At 41.4% G+C, this 14,951-nt stretch overlaps 1 protein-coding gene across 2 annotated transcripts in view; it reads right to left on the bottom strand.

Annotated features, from left to right (window-relative positions):
• chd5 (chromodomain helicase DNA binding protein 5) overlaps positions 1-14,951 on the bottom strand; it is a 43,046-nt gene that overhangs the window by 11,064 nt on the left and 17,031 nt on the right. Inside the window, exons 4-29 of one of the 2 annotated variants that reach the window (XM_017408800.3) lie at positions 14,440-14,558; positions 13,627-13,868; positions 12,919-13,031; positions 12,603-12,729; positions 12,084-12,250; positions 11,371-11,589; positions 10,835-11,041; positions 10,214-10,425; positions 8,918-9,049; positions 8,666-8,774; positions 8,390-8,581; positions 7,972-8,172; positions 7,242-7,379; positions 6,976-7,097; positions 6,291-6,464; positions 6,017-6,158; positions 5,727-5,858; positions 5,481-5,598; positions 5,257-5,381; positions 4,860-5,106; positions 4,339-4,511; positions 4,065-4,239; positions 1,873-1,959; positions 1,670-1,758; positions 1,241-1,374; positions 460-604 (exon numbers count right to left, since the gene is read on the bottom strand). In XM_017408800.3, the coding sequence (XP_017264289.1) occupies positions 460-604; positions 1,241-1,374; positions 1,670-1,758; positions 1,873-1,959; positions 4,065-4,239; positions 4,339-4,511; positions 4,860-5,106; positions 5,257-5,381; positions 5,481-5,598; positions 5,727-5,858; positions 6,017-6,158; positions 6,291-6,464; positions 6,976-7,097; positions 7,242-7,379; positions 7,972-8,172; positions 8,390-8,581; positions 8,666-8,774; positions 8,918-9,049; positions 10,214-10,425; positions 10,835-11,041; positions 11,371-11,589; positions 12,084-12,250; positions 12,603-12,729; positions 12,919-13,031; positions 13,627-13,868; positions 14,440-14,558 (4,041 nt within the window). The remainder of the gene's footprint in view (positions 1-459; positions 605-1,240; positions 1,375-1,669; positions 1,759-1,872; positions 1,960-4,064; positions 4,240-4,338; positions 4,512-4,859; positions 5,107-5,256; positions 5,382-5,480; positions 5,599-5,726; positions 5,859-6,016; positions 6,159-6,290; positions 6,465-6,975; positions 7,098-7,241; positions 7,380-7,971; positions 8,173-8,389; positions 8,582-8,665; positions 8,775-8,917; positions 9,050-10,213; positions 10,426-10,834; positions 11,042-11,370; positions 11,590-12,083; positions 12,251-12,602; positions 12,730-12,918; positions 13,032-13,626; positions 13,869-14,439; positions 14,559-14,951) is intronic. The other variant, XM_017408801.3, reaches the window with a different exon arrangement.

The raw sequence follows: 14,951 nt of genomic DNA, 5'->3' as shown, positions 1-14,951 counted from the left end.
TGAATGAGTTGAACATTTGATATATAAATGGATAAACCAACACAAAGTATGCAGAAGCAGCTAGACTTAAAAAATGAATAAAACGCAGGGAATGGAGTGTGTGACTGCTGAGTCAGCATTCTTACACTGAGACATGTACTGAACTGGACCTAAATATTTAAGATCATCCAACATGAAAACTGTGAGTAGCTCTATAGAATTATAATATCTGTAAGTTACCCTACATCTGGTGATCCTAATATCGTTAATTTATTCTGATTAGCTGCAGATTCTTGTGAACATTAAAGAGTTTAGAAAATCATTCATTTGAGGAGCGTTTTTCAAAACTTTAAACACAAAATTCTTATCTCCCAGCCAATGGCAAACAAATCTAATAAGATTCACACTATTTTTCCTCTTTGCATTTGCCTTTCAGCCTGGATGCGCTGACCTACTTTCCTTCTGATGAAAAAGCCGTACCTTTTTCCTGACAAGCGACATGACTCCGATCCTGGTGAGAACGTGCTGACGAGACAGGCCCTCACGAGGGACGCCATCAGCAAAGGTCTCTGCACCGTCGGCTCCCGGCTCACATAAATGTCTCATAAACAGAGACACGTAGGCCCTGGTGAAGAGAGACATTTTGAAGGAAACTTAGGAGAAATTCCTCTAAGGTGGAAAGCAGTCACACCATATCTTCTACCAGTTCCCAACTAAGGAAATACTACAGTATTTATATTAGTAACACAAGTGAACACTTGCAATAATAAGAGCAGAGGGACCACATATTGGAGCTAAAAATTCAATATTTCCTTATATACGAAAATGGCACTTAAATAACTGTTCATTATAAGGATTACAAGACAGCAGTTCATGTTCTGTTTGGATATCTGCTAATAAAAGGTAGCAAATACATAAAATAAAGGCTTAGCACTGTCAGAGTTTCAGACTAAGAGCTGCTCCGCTAGAAGAGAGATAATTGTTCTCTCTCTCAGGGCTAAGACTGACGTCATCCTTTCTTCAAAGCCCTGGTTTTGGAGTTCTCGCAGCTTGTTCTCATTTGAACTTTTTTTTTTTCCAACAACTACTGTGTGATTGGTCAGAAGCTTGAAGTGGGCACAGTTAATATGGCTGACATTCCTGCTGTGAGGAGTTCGACGTTTGAGTTGCTCATAAAGTATGAAACATCCTGGCCAGAGCAAACTTTATTCTTGTTCCTGCCTCCTCCAGAAAACAAAAAAAAATCATTTTAGAGCATCACCTGAACTCCCGCTCACTTTTCCCTCTGAGGTCCCGGACCAGCCAGTGCGAGTTGAAGGCATCCTGAGGAGGCATGCCCCAGCGCATGATGGCGTTGAGGAAGGCTTTCCTCTGGCGAGTGTTGAACCCCAGGACCTTGTGAGGAGGGGGAGGAGGAGGAGGAGGAGGAAATGATGTAAACAGATTTGAAAGAGATGAATGAGGCAGCAGAAACTAAAAAACGTCAACATCAAGCAGCAGAAAATATTGTCTGACTTTGCAACGAGTCCTTTAAACCTTCAATGAGCCCTAACTAAATAAGTTCATCCTTTTAAACACAGTGTATGAAATTAGTTGATCATCAAATAAAAAGAGTTATATGGTTATATAATTATAAAGTGTCTGTTTGTGTGTGTGTGTGTGTATAATATATATATTTTTAAAAGACTACCTCGATGCTCCCTCCGACACGTGCCAGTAAGGGGGGAAGAGGTTTGTCTTTCTCATTCTTGAGCTGCCGACGGGACTGTCTGCGTCCACCTAGGGGAGACAGAAGTTCAGCGTTAAAAAAAATTGCATTTACTTCCAAGTTTGAACAGCACCTTGGAGGGAAGGTCAGCAGAACAATTAAATCAAAGTAAACATGCCGCCTACCTTCAGGCCTCTCTTCGAAATCTTCGTCCTCGTCCTCGGACCCCACAGAGTACTCCGACTGATTGTCTGAAAGATCATCCTGCCACTCTGAGCAACACATCAAAGAGAAACAGTACATTGCGTTCGCTTCTGTTGGTGGCCACCTGAGGGCGCCATGGCACTGCAGATTACTACAGACCACTACAAGAGCAGGGCATGCACACAGAGCACCACTCCTCTGTCCTCTGAAACTCAGGAGAGTTGATAACTGCAGCTCTCACTTTAACTCAGAGTGTACTCTCAGCTGCTTTACAAGCTCTTAAAAGATCAAATGCAATTGACTGAGAAACTACTGACCTATTAAAAAGAAGCATTTAAATGCAGTTTAAAAGACTATAAAAGCGTGAGGTTCAAGAGCTTCTTCCCCTCAGAAAGCCTCTCCAGATGTTGCTCGTGCACACTGAAGGCAGCAGAAAAAGGCACTCTATAGTCCACCAAACAGAGAAGCATCCCACTTCTTTCAGCAGTCAGACTGTTCTGTTCTGTTCTGTTCTGTTCTGTTCTGTTCAGACTCAGTCGTTCAGTAATCCAAGCAAACTGACTCAAAGACAGTCGGACTCTTTTTTTTGATTTAGACGATGTTTTGCTTCTCATTCAAGGAGTTTTCTCAATTCAGTTTTATTACCGCCCATCACCAAAGGCGAGGTCTCACTGTGTATTTCTTTGTTTCTGTGTTAGCCAAATATCTCATGAGCCACCTGACAGATTTTAATAAAACACTCAGAAGCTCATCAATGGATGGACGTCTATAACGGATTAACATTTGGAGTCAATCCGATTCCAAAGTTTTTACAGGAAATCTGCTGAAACTGGGTGTGGTAGCAGCTGAGACTGATACACAACACAAACTCTGAGCAACCGCTGATGGAGGGACATCTGTTTATAATGTCGGTTTGTTAAAATGTCTCATGAACCACTGAATGGATTCTAAAGAAACATTCAAAACATAATTACATCTATAACAAACTCAATTGTGGAGTCAATTCAAATCAAGATGGCCACTACAGCCAACTGACCTTAGCAAACAACTCAGGCAGTTTTAGAGATATTGAGCTAAGATTTGCAGTGGTAGTGGCTGAGCATCATCCCCGACACATACTCTGAGGAAAACATCGTGCATTATGTTTTGATTAAACCTTTGACAATAACTTTTCTCATCAAGCCTGTCTTTCTGTTAGCAAAATATCCCATAAAGTAATGAACTGATCTGAATGAAACTCTCAGAAAGTAATCACTTCCTGTAAATCTACAACTGATTAACTTCTGTATTCACTTCAGTTCAAGATGGCCACCACAGCTAATAGACATTAGCCAACACAAAAGTGGCCATAGATCAGTTCATTAAACACATATTGAGCTAAAACCCAGTGTGGTAGTTACTGTGAGTCATCCCGAGATGTTCTCTGAACACTAACAGATCTCAGAGGATCAGAAAAAGGTCATTTACTAAGTTTGACCAAATCCTTCTCAGCACAGGATGATTTCAGTCTAACACTCCGGCATGAAAGGCGACAGGTGATATGTATCCCTTCAATAGTTGCTGGGCCTTACTTTCTTCCTATTTGATAAAAGTCCTTGGATGAGAAGCAAAAGAAAGAAATCTGTCTGCCTCTGATTCAAGCTGCCCTTCAAGCAAATTCATTACAATATTAGAAAAAGAAAAGTGAAGTGAATGCAGCAAATGGATAATCCTTCAAATCTGCCACAAAAGACTGAGATGGAAACATTTTTCAAAGCTTTAATGCATATCAGCACGAAGCAATTTACCATTTGTTTGATTGTTTTGTTCCTTATCAAACCCACTGATTAATAAAACCATTAAAAGACCAAGATGGCAACAGCCAAACAGCTGAACACTAAATGGGTGGAATTAGATATTTTCATCTGTTTTCTACAGTCGGATTCAGGCAAACAGCCCATTTGTAGCAAATCAAAAAACAACTTACATAAAAAATGAATTTATATATACATACATTTAAGATAATCTGTTTTTCTAAGCTGATGAATAACAAGCCAGAAAGTTGGTTTGTTCTGTTTTCCTCCTCCAGGATGCTTATCTATTTCAGACAGTAGCTGTTATTTTATATAACACTAACAGGAAAGTCTCTTCTTGGTAAAAACAGCCAGAAAGTGTAAACCAGCTTTGGGCCTACCTTGGTCCTCCTGGGTGGTATCGTTGTAGTTGACCTGCTTCCGAATGCGTTTGCCTTTGCCCAGGTTCCGGGCCAGGTCCTCCTGCTGCTGCTCGTAGTGATGGCGGAGGAGTTTCTCCCAGTAGTCCGGGTCCACGTTCTCCTCCTGCTTAATGATCTCCCGCTCCACCTCCTCCTGAACGCGGACAGAAACAAACATCAGACGGCGTCTCTTCCACGACTGAAAACTTCTTAGTTATACAGGACTCTTTTTAAAAACACGGCCTATTCTCACCTCTCCATCTTCTTCTTTCACCACGTACTGAGCCACCTTGAAGGAGCTCAGGTACTCGTTCATGTTCTGGATCTCTGTGTCCTCGGTGGCGTCCTGGCTACGGTCCAGCAGCTTCGAAATGGCATCATCATCATAGTGAATCACATTGCCCTCCTCGCCATCTTTGTTGTCACCTGGTGATGAGAAGCCCTTATTTAATCACAAACACTAACTCCTGGCAGTTAACAAAAAGTTAATTATTTCTAACTATAGTTTGCAGTCAGACTACTTCCATATACATGAACTGAGAACATTGTTCTCTGAAATCTACTCCTGCATACTAGCTCTGTTTTGGATATTTCTATGTTCCTTTTAGCATTTGTTTTGCAACGTTTGGCTTTCAGTTACTGTTTTGATGTTTTCATTGTTCAACTAATTTCAGCGAAGTCACTCAGCACTCACACTACAGTTTCACAAAAAAATATTATTTTTCTAGTCTACTCTTGAGGTTGTAACTATAACTGTGTTAAAAACGGACAAACCCATTGTTCGTGCCGCCTCCATTTCATCCTTGAAAAGCTCCTCAGTTCCAAACTTGAGGATGTCGTCCAGTTCCTGTTTGGACATGGAGCCCGTTTTCGAGCCAAGGCCGGGTCGCACCACCAGGTGAGTCAGCATCATTTTTCTCTTTGCTACCTGAGTGATTCTTTCCTCCACCGAGCCCCGAGTCACAAAGCGGTAGATCATCACTTTCTTGTTCTGGCCGATACGGTGGGCTCTGCTAAAAGCCTGGCAGAATGGAAAAATGTCATAAAACATCAGGTAAAGGTAAACTGCGAAACTAAAAAAGCTAAAAATTTTAAAAAGAATCCACACTGTCTTAAGTAACAAACTGAAAAGAATACATGTAGGAGGGTCCATTCTGTGAGAAATCAGTACCTGGATGTCGTTGTGGGGATTCCAGTCCGAGTCGTAGATGATGACTGTGTCTGCACTGGCCAGGTTGATGCCAAGACCTCCGGCTCGTGTTGAAAGCAAGAAGCAGAACTGCTGCGCACCCGGGGCTGTGACCCAAAACAAAAGGAGAGAATAACTTTATGAGCAAGACCGGGTGACAGAATCTCATCCAAGCTGAGGAAATGTGTTCTGACAGAAAAACTCACCATTGAATCGGTCAATGGCTTCCTGTCGTAGGCCTCCAGTGATCCCCCCATCAATCCGCTCATACTTATAACCTTCAAACTCCAGAAAATCCTCAAGTAGATCCAGCATCTTTGTCATCTGGCAGCAAAATATAAGTATGAGCTTTGAATTATAGAATTATAGCACGTTTTAAAAAGTGTCTGGCGGTAACCAACCACTGACAACCATAGATTCCTGCCAAGATGTAACATTTATTTGACAATTACCTGAGAGAAAATAAGAACTCTGTGTCCTTCATCTTTGAGTTTCTTCAGCATTTTCTGAAGCAGCGTTAGTTTTCCTGAGGACTTCACCAGTAGATTGCCATCATAAGAACCATTGGGTAAAACAGGAGCCTCCTTCAATACAAAAAGCAACAAGAAGTAGTGATTTACAACAACAGTGACAATGTAAAACTAACTCATACACAAGGACGGCAATTTTCAAAATGGGGACTGAACATATTTTTGCGCTCTGCATTGAAACAAATGAACCCGAGGCGGATTTGATGCATTACCACGGCAGCCACGGGGAACAGGTAGGGGTGGTTGCAGCACTTCTTCAGGTCCATCATGATGTTGAGGAGAGACACTTGATTCCCTCCACCTTTGGAGTTCAGAGCCTCAAAATTTCGTGTCAAGATAAACTTGTAATATTTCCTGCAGGAGGTCAGAAATCAAGCAGAGGAAAATCAGAATCTGTTTTTATTCCGGGTCGTTTATCATTTATAAGCGAGTAACACATGGAATAAGTAAGTGTTTATGAAGTCCTTCTTGAAACATATTTCTTACTTCTGCATGGGACTGAGCTCCACTCTGACAATGAGCTCAGTCTTTGCCGGCATGTTCTTGAAGACGTCAGCTTTCAGCCTCCTAAGCATGTGAGGGCCGAGAAGATCGTGGAGTTTCTTTATCTGGTCCTCTTTGGAGATATCTGCAAACTCCTCCAGGAAGCCTTCCAAGTTGCTGCAAAGATAACAGAAATGCACAGAGAATTGAACCATTTTAATTCCTGTGTTTGTTCACGCCACTGAAGTTTCATTGCAGTGTTGTTGTATCATATCTACTTTCTCCAGTCTTTTTCCTTAGCAATGCTTCTGTTATTGTCCCAAAATATGCAGTTTTTGATTTGAATAAAATATATTGGAGAGTTATCAGTTGGAAACTTAAACAAGACAATTTTAAATAAGTACATATTTTATTTTAATAATATAGTCTTATAGTTCGTAACATATTGACTTCAAACAGAAGCTAAAGTAAAAGTTGTGCATTTTGCTTCCCTGAGGTTCACCTCAAACATGGCTGACTCCCGTGGAGCATGCAGATGGTAAGACTTTATTTTGCTGCCATGGGAGCCAACATGAAACTCGTTCCACACGTTATGAACACGCCACATTCCTGGTGAATACCTGCCAAAGCTGATCCGTCACCTGCTGGACAATGGGATGTGTGTGACTGGAAAAAAGGCAGCACTTACTTGAAGCGCTCCGGGGTGAGAAAGTTAAGCAGATGGAACAGCTCCTCCAGGTTGTTCTGCAGGGGAGTCCCGGTGAGCAGCAGCTTGTAGTAGATCTTATACCCATTGAGGATTCTGAAAAACTGAGTGGAAGCAAAGTGGTTAAAACTCCAATTCTCTTTCACCAACATCCCTCTTTAACGAATTTCCTGCGTTTAATTCACTAATTATTTTTCAGTTTCTGGTTCCAAAGCTAACAAAAACGAGGTGCCTCGCAGCTTTTTCACCTTTGATTGGTTGTTTTTCAGTCTGTGGGCCTCGTCTACAACCAGACAGGCCCAGGTGACGGAGCCCAGAATGGCTTGATCGATGGTGATCAGTTCGTAGGACGTCAGCAACACGTGGAACTTGATAGGAGTGTCTTTCTGCAGGAGGGAGGCCATAAAGAAAACAATTAACCGGTTTGTTGAAGTGAATATTATGAAAAAATAGTAACATTTACCCAATTCATCTGTCAGTTACAAGTTAAAAACTAGAGAAATTGAAACTTTCTGTGAACATGACTGCTGAGATGTGCAGAAAATGAATTCTTCACTGAACAGAATCTAAAATCACAGCTAAAACCTAACTAAACATTGCAAAGCAATAACGAGCAAAACATTAGCTAAAGGTAAAACGAACTCATCTGCAGCTGAAAGCTAAAGATGACTAAAAAAGAGGAAGTATACTGAAGCAGATTTCAGTGAACAATGTTTCTGAAGGAACTGAAAAAAATCTCAGTGTATTTCTATGGTGATTCTGTTTTTGTAAATAAAAATAAACAATTCAAAAAGTGTAAAAGTTACAAATACTAAAAGTCATAGATTATTGAGCCAAATGTTTTGATATGAATGGTTAAAATAGCTCTAAGTAAGAAGTAGTTTTGATTTGAAACGTACAGAAAACCGTGAGAATGCTGACTCAGCAACTCATTAAAGGGTATAAAACATTAACAATGAGCTGTGAGGGACTCAGTACCTTCATACGAAACACCTTCCGTCCAGATTTCACGGCGCTGTCTTCAAAGGTGAACTCGTTTTCCCTGATAGTCGCCCTGCTGTCTTTGTCTCCGGTGTAAGTCACCACGTAGAAATCCGGAGCCCACATCTCAAACTCCCGCTCCCAGTTGATGATCGTGGAGAGAGGAGCGCTCACCAAGAAAGGCCCCTTGGAGTGACCCTGACGGAGAGAGGAAAGACAAGCTCAATCCTCTCCTGGAGTACTTCACAGGAAAGGAGAAAACCATTTTTTAATCATTCATTTCCCCACTGTCCAAACTGATTAAATCCAAGTACATATTACCATTTATATTACCAGACTGAGTATCACTAGTTCTGCCTTTTTCCTTTTGATTGGAATGTGAGAACGATAAAAGAAGACACTACCCCAGCCTTACCTCCTTGTACAGTGAGTAGAGAAAAACTATCGTCTGCACCGTCTTTCCGAGGCCCATTTCATCAGCCAGGATGGTATCAGTCCCCTGAGCCCAGGAAAATCTCAACCAATTCAGACCCTCTAGCTGGTACGGGTGCAGCGTTCCCCCAGTGGCGTTGATGTACCAGGGCTGGTGCTCGAACTTAATGGTTGGCTGGTGGTGTGAAAAGGTAATTGAGACTTGTAGATGTTACGCATGCTAATAAAACGGATATCCTTAGTATTTAAAGCTTCTTACATCTATGATGGGGGCATCAGGGGGGACCTCTCTTTTAGGGTAGTCCTCTTTTAGTTTCTTTCCCTTCCTTACCACAAGAGGGCGATGGTCCTCTCCTAAAATCTGCTCTCTGAAAAACAAATGTAGAGCTTCTTATGATGACTTACAAACACAAATAGAAAAAGGGGGCAGATAGTAAACACAAGCGCATATTTCCATCGTCATAGAATTCGTAAAAAAAAAAAAAAAGGCTGCAAAACGCTTTTAATCTACCTGTGATCCCAGTAGAAAGCTTTGTAAATGTCATATTCTGGGACGTCGAAATCGTCTGCCTCCCAGGTGCACTGATCGTACGGCAGGTCTCTCCACTTGATAAGGTAATGCACGTCTCCATCCTTATCAAAACTGCAGGAGGAGGAAAGAAAAACAGGAAGGTTTATGGAACTATGTCATAATGATGAGTAATCAGACATTTCTTTTACATTTGATTGTCTAACATATAACTTATGAATACCACTTACAGTAAATAGTTAATCTACAAAGACAACTGGTAAAGGAAATGAATAATAAACTAGTACACTATATACTGTGTATTTTAATGTAAAGATTATACCTTGTATTAAATATAATATGATAGAGGAAGTAAAAAGTTTAAACCAACTTGAACTCCAGGCCTGTAAAATGTTTTTCATTTTATTATTACCTGCTGCTAAAAGGCAAAGGCAGATGATAATGTTGTTGCCTGTCTGTGTGTGTGTGTGTGTGTGTGTGTGTTCATGTGTCTGCCTGTTATCAGAATATCTAGTAAAGAACTGGATGAATTCCAAAGAAACTTGCAGAAATGAATAATTGGATGAACAACTGTGTGAAGGGGAACTGTGTAATTTAGAGTTTAATGTTATAGATTAAACTCTACAGGTGTCAGAAGCTGGGGCCGGTGCCACAAAGAGCTGTTGAGTATGGCGAAAGAAAGAGAAAAGACAGACGTAAGTCACCTTTACAGTAACTGCTACAACACTCAGAAAGCTCAATCTTTCACAATCATTTCAAAGATTAGTCACAGTAGTCTCGTACTTCATCCACTTGTTTGTTTTGTTCCCAGGACAGTTCATCAGTACCACTTAGAAGAAGCTGTCTGGGAACACCCACAAACTGTAAAAAATAAAATACTTCATTCTGTTTCTCAGCGTAATTCTTTCATTTAAAATATTCCAAACAAATAAGAACTTTAAGTCTGTCAGGATAAGTAATGAAGACCTTCATTACAAACTGATTCATGTTTGGAGTCAACCCAATTCAATATAGATGCCAAAGTTAAAAAACAAAAACACAAAAAGGGCTATAACTTGGTTAATTTTACAGATATTGAGCTAAAGTTTGATGAGGTAGAAGCTGAGTGGCATTCACAATATCACATAATTGTTTTTCTAAGGTTTGACCAAAACGGCTACAACTTCATTTATTCTCAACAAAAGATGATCTTAGCTGAAAATTAAGACTGTGCCAGTCTATAAGTGATATTTATTCCTTCAAGGCCTTTCTTATTAACAGTGGTGTGAGAGCAGACACCTGTGGTTGACTATCCGGTGGATGACCATCCACTCTGGTTTGATGCCGTAGCGGTAGAAGCGCTCCTCCATCACAGCATACTGGGGGTCTTTGCTCTTCCTCTTCTCGTTGTTGAGCTCCTCCTCTCCGGACCCGTAGTCAAACGGCGGCGGCTCGTCCATGTCGTTCTTCCGCTGGTAGTTCCGATACATGACCGTGTGGTAAAGCTCTAACTGCACAGCAGAACACACACAAAACAAATGTCTAGCTGTTTTTATTCACAAACAAAAACTATTATTTGTTTTTTTTTTAAATACACTACATTGAAACAAGTTTAAAATCAATATAAAGACAAAGAGTTCAGTGAAGAAAGCATAGTTACACTTATAGTAAACAAAAGGTGCTTAAAATTGACTACATTTTATAGGAGTGATTTTGTCAATAAATTAAATGTAGTGAGTGAATTACAGACAAAATGGAATTACATCATGAGTGTTCTTCAAAGAAAAACAATTCATACAAACTCGCAAAAGCCTAAATCACCAAAAGATGAGTTAGTAAGAGTGCCTTTGTGCCCCACATTAATCAAAGCGGACAGTCATCGTGGCCAAATGTTGACTTGACACGGGTCCAACTCCTCACCTGCAGTTCGCTGACCCAGGAGCAGTGCCAGTATGACAGGCCAGCCCACTTCACAAAGAACTCCCTCTCTGGGCGGCCCTTGAGCGGGGGCTTGGTCAGCGGATCAGTGGGTTTGCCGTCAGGGCCGGCAGGAGGCTCAGCGGGCAGCGGGGGCTCTCCCCACCTCCAGTGCAGAATCCTCTGTACTTTACCTTTGAGAGGAGGACACTGAGAGGAAACAAAGACGTAGATGGACTTACCTACAACATTTAAAACCTGATAAAAAATACAAGCTTTAATAAACTCTAAGGAGCCAAACTCCACAAAAGTACTTTGGAAGACAATTCTTTAAATAAGAAAAATAAACATTATTTTAAAAATATCAAAAGCAGATAATATCATATAGATGTAAACAAGGTTTTAGCATGATATTTTTTTACAAAATCATACAGAAATACATTAAGTTCAAGCAAGAGTATAACTGCAGTGATACATATGAGAAAGCTGACTAAAATAAATCACGATGAAGGATTTAAAAGGTGTAAAGATGAGCTCACCATGCAGCGAGGACACAACCACTCCCCGTTTGGGATCTCAGGGAGAGGTGGGTTGAGGCAGTGGATGTGGTAGGATGACGGGCAGGTGTCACAACACAGAAGCTCTCCTCCGTCTTTACACACCCTGCAGAACTCCATGTGGTCATCCTCCTCCTCACCTGCAGCTTCCTCCTCATCCTCCTCCTCATCTTTGGCCTCCCACTGGATTCCCTCCTTCTCCTGAGGAGCACGTTGGGAAGAAAAGAAAATTTAATGCTATTTTTCAGACTCATTTGTGATGTTTTAATTTTCTTTTATTATTATTTACCACACATCATACATGAATAGTTCTCCACTAATCATGATTAGAATAAAATAAATAAAACTGACTTGTAAACTGAATGTTAAAATGCATGATGACAGAAATCAAACCAGTACAGATCTTAAGACACAGTCATGTACTTCCAATCTAAATAATGTTTCAGTACCATAACCAACTGTGCTCAGAGGGAAGTTAAACACATTTACGATCATTAGATTGATAAAATATGTAGCTTTACTGCTTAATTACAAATAATGATAAAAGCTGGGTACTATACAAAACTCATGCCAAATTCCTCCTAATGTCCAGACCTCACTGTATTTCATCCCATATGTCACCCAAAAGAAGCCATATTAATGAGCATTTAAGCATTTCAATTAAAAAGTCATTTTAAGCTATTGATTCTGCTTACACAGTGTGGACAGCTCCATTTTCCCTCAGGTGCTTTTTCCAGCTCAGGGTCCAGACACACCAGGTGGTAGGCTCTTGGACAGGTGTCACACAGGATAATTTCTCCCCCCTGCTGGCAAACCTCACAGTAGTCCTGGTGGTCTGTCTCGTAGCCATCCCCATCCTCCTCTAGCGAAGGTAAAAGAGTAATTAAACTCAGGCAGTTCTGACACACAGAAAGTCACACTGTTGCTCTGCTCCTCTACCAACAGTATAAAAGTGCAGCATGTGCTGTATTTACTGTATAAAGGTAATTCCAGGCTACATAATCCCAAACTGCCTCCAAATCTGAACTCTATGAGTATGAGGACAACAGCAACTGCAAAAGACCACCTGCCCTCAGAGAGCGTTCTCAAAGTAAATAAACCTTTGTAATTACCTCATCATTACCCTTAATCAGACCGTTCGGTTCTGAGGTTTCAGAGGGATTTTGGAGAGAAAAAACACCACAGAGCATAGAAAGAGTAGATTGTAAACATACTTTTCCTTTTTTTCCGCCCACGCCGGGCCTTTTTCTTGGTGGCGGCCCCCGAGGTATCAGAAAGCACAGAGGCACTGTGGATACTGATGTCATCAAAGTCTGACTCCTCCAGAAAGTCCTCCTCACTCTGAAAAATCAAAACCACAAAGTGAAGGGCTGGAAGCAACACAGGGATATCAAAAATAACTACTGTTCAGTCAGTCAGTCAGCATAGTGAACCATCTGGTTACTTTTCTTTCATTAAACATGTAGGGTTTGGGTGCTGAGAAGGTAAATAAGCTGAAAGTAAACAGTTGTGTAAAATAAAAACACATACAGAGGACGCTTTCTTCTTCTTCCCACTTTGACCCAACTTTGATTTGTTCTTTTTGGGCTTCGGTTTCTTCTTTGCTTCTTTCACAGTCTTGTTTTTCTTTCTGACTCCTGGTCCTGAGACACAGACATCAGACATCAGACGTGTTAACCAGGCAGCATACATTGATGCTGATATTGGTTTTAATTTTGAGTCCATTACTGACATTATTATTATATTATTTAGCATTCCTTGAAGGAATGCAAACCGCCCGCCGCCTTTCATGCCAGAGTTTTAATTAAAATCTTCTCATGATGAGGAATGATGGAAATGTGATGTGTGATCTCATGAAATATCACGAGTTGTCACACTTAGGGTACGTGTTGTAAATGGCTCTCAGATACAACCAGATCAAATTTTAGCTCAATATCTGTTAAACTGAATGAGTTATAGACATTTTTGTAGTGGCTAATGTGGATTAGTTGTGGTGGCCATCTTGAATTGGACTGACTCCAAACATTAATCAGCTGCAGATGCCCATCCAATGATTACTCTCTGGTTGTTTCACCAGTTCATGAGATATTTTTGCATTATCCCTTCAGCAGCGGGCAACAACAGAATATAATTCATTCAGAAAATGAATAAACAATTCTTGAATTGCGTTCAAAGACGAGAACAGAAAACATGCTAGTATTTGTCAAAAACCACTGCCACAGTTTAGCGGGCCCTCACCTTTTCCTTCTTTGGTTTTGGCTTTTTTGATTGGCCCTTGCTGGGAGCTCAGCTGGCTGCTGCTGACAGATGTTGGCTGAGCAACGGTGACTGTTTCCACGGCGGCAGCCACCGCAGCGGCCACAGCGGTGGCAGATGCGCCTTTGAACGGGTTGTTGGCACTGAACTCACGCCACTTGGCCCCTAACACTGTCATCATCTTTGACATGGGAATCTTCGGGTTCTTCTTGGCAATGAGAGGCCTGAGTGTAGCCACGGGGAAAGGAGACAACAACAACAGCTTTATTATGTCACATTTCATTTCTGTTGGTGTAATTTCCTCTCCGCACAGCACTGGAGGGAACTGGGTCCTGATTTGTTGACACTCCACTGCCCCTTAAGTTGGGTTTTCTTTGCTTTGCTGTGAGTATGTCATGTTTAAGATTTGTCAGGCAACAGCTTGAGGTTTGGCATGCTGGCCTGAGAAAGATAGCGGGTCAGAGCGCTGAGTCCCAGAGCCTCCCGGCTGTCACGAGCATCCAACGAGCAGCTGACTGCACACGGGGGGGCACCACAGGAGCTCATGCTCCACTTTGTCAGAGCAGGGGCTTAGCCGAGACAGCCCCAGGTGAGACAGACTCTTTATAACAACAGCCGAGCTTTTTAGCTCAAACAAAAAGAGCAGTGTTTGCTTGTCACACTACACTCCGGTCTCACTGAGGGAGACTTGCTGGAAAGCTCTCAGCTGAGAACTCTGACAAATCACAGCAAGTGAAACAAAACAAAGCGGATTAACATACAGCAGGAAGATAATTCAGAGAATACGATGGTTACCGGAGGAACTGGCTGAAAGCCTTGTAGTTGGTGATCGTTTTGTAGTCGTCCTCAGTGAAGCCATACTGAACGTCCTCCAGACCCCATTCATGCATCAACTGGCTGGACGACTTGGGTTCCTGCAGGAGCGAAGACAAGAGCTGGTTACCAAACAAATTACAAGCCCAGCATTGCTGGAAGGAAAGCATATTGTCCATCACCAGACTGGTAAACTAAGATCTTTTTATGCTGAGGAGGGACTGAGTTGAAGCCATTTTGGTCTAACTTTGTAAATGAAAACGTGTAAAATTTCACAAGACATGTTTGAGCTCAGAATATAAGTTTGGGATGACTCTCAACTACACTTTAGCTCAGTATCTGTAAATGTCCCTGACTGTTTGCCATTTTTGTGCTCACTAATGTTAATTAGCTGTGGTGGCCATTATGATTCCGGCTGACTTCAGAAGTTAATTAGCTTTAGATGCACATCCTGTGATTACTTTCTGAGTTCATTCAGATTTGCACACACATTA

This window comes from Kryptolebias marmoratus, linkage group LG4 (genome assembly GCF_001649575.2).
Source record: "Kryptolebias marmoratus isolate JLee-2015 linkage group LG4, ASM164957v2, whole genome shotgun sequence".
NCBI classification, from domain to species: domain Eukaryota; kingdom Metazoa; phylum Chordata; class Actinopteri; order Cyprinodontiformes; family Rivulidae; genus Kryptolebias; species Kryptolebias marmoratus.
This window is presented reverse-complemented; position numbering and strand designations above follow the sequence as displayed.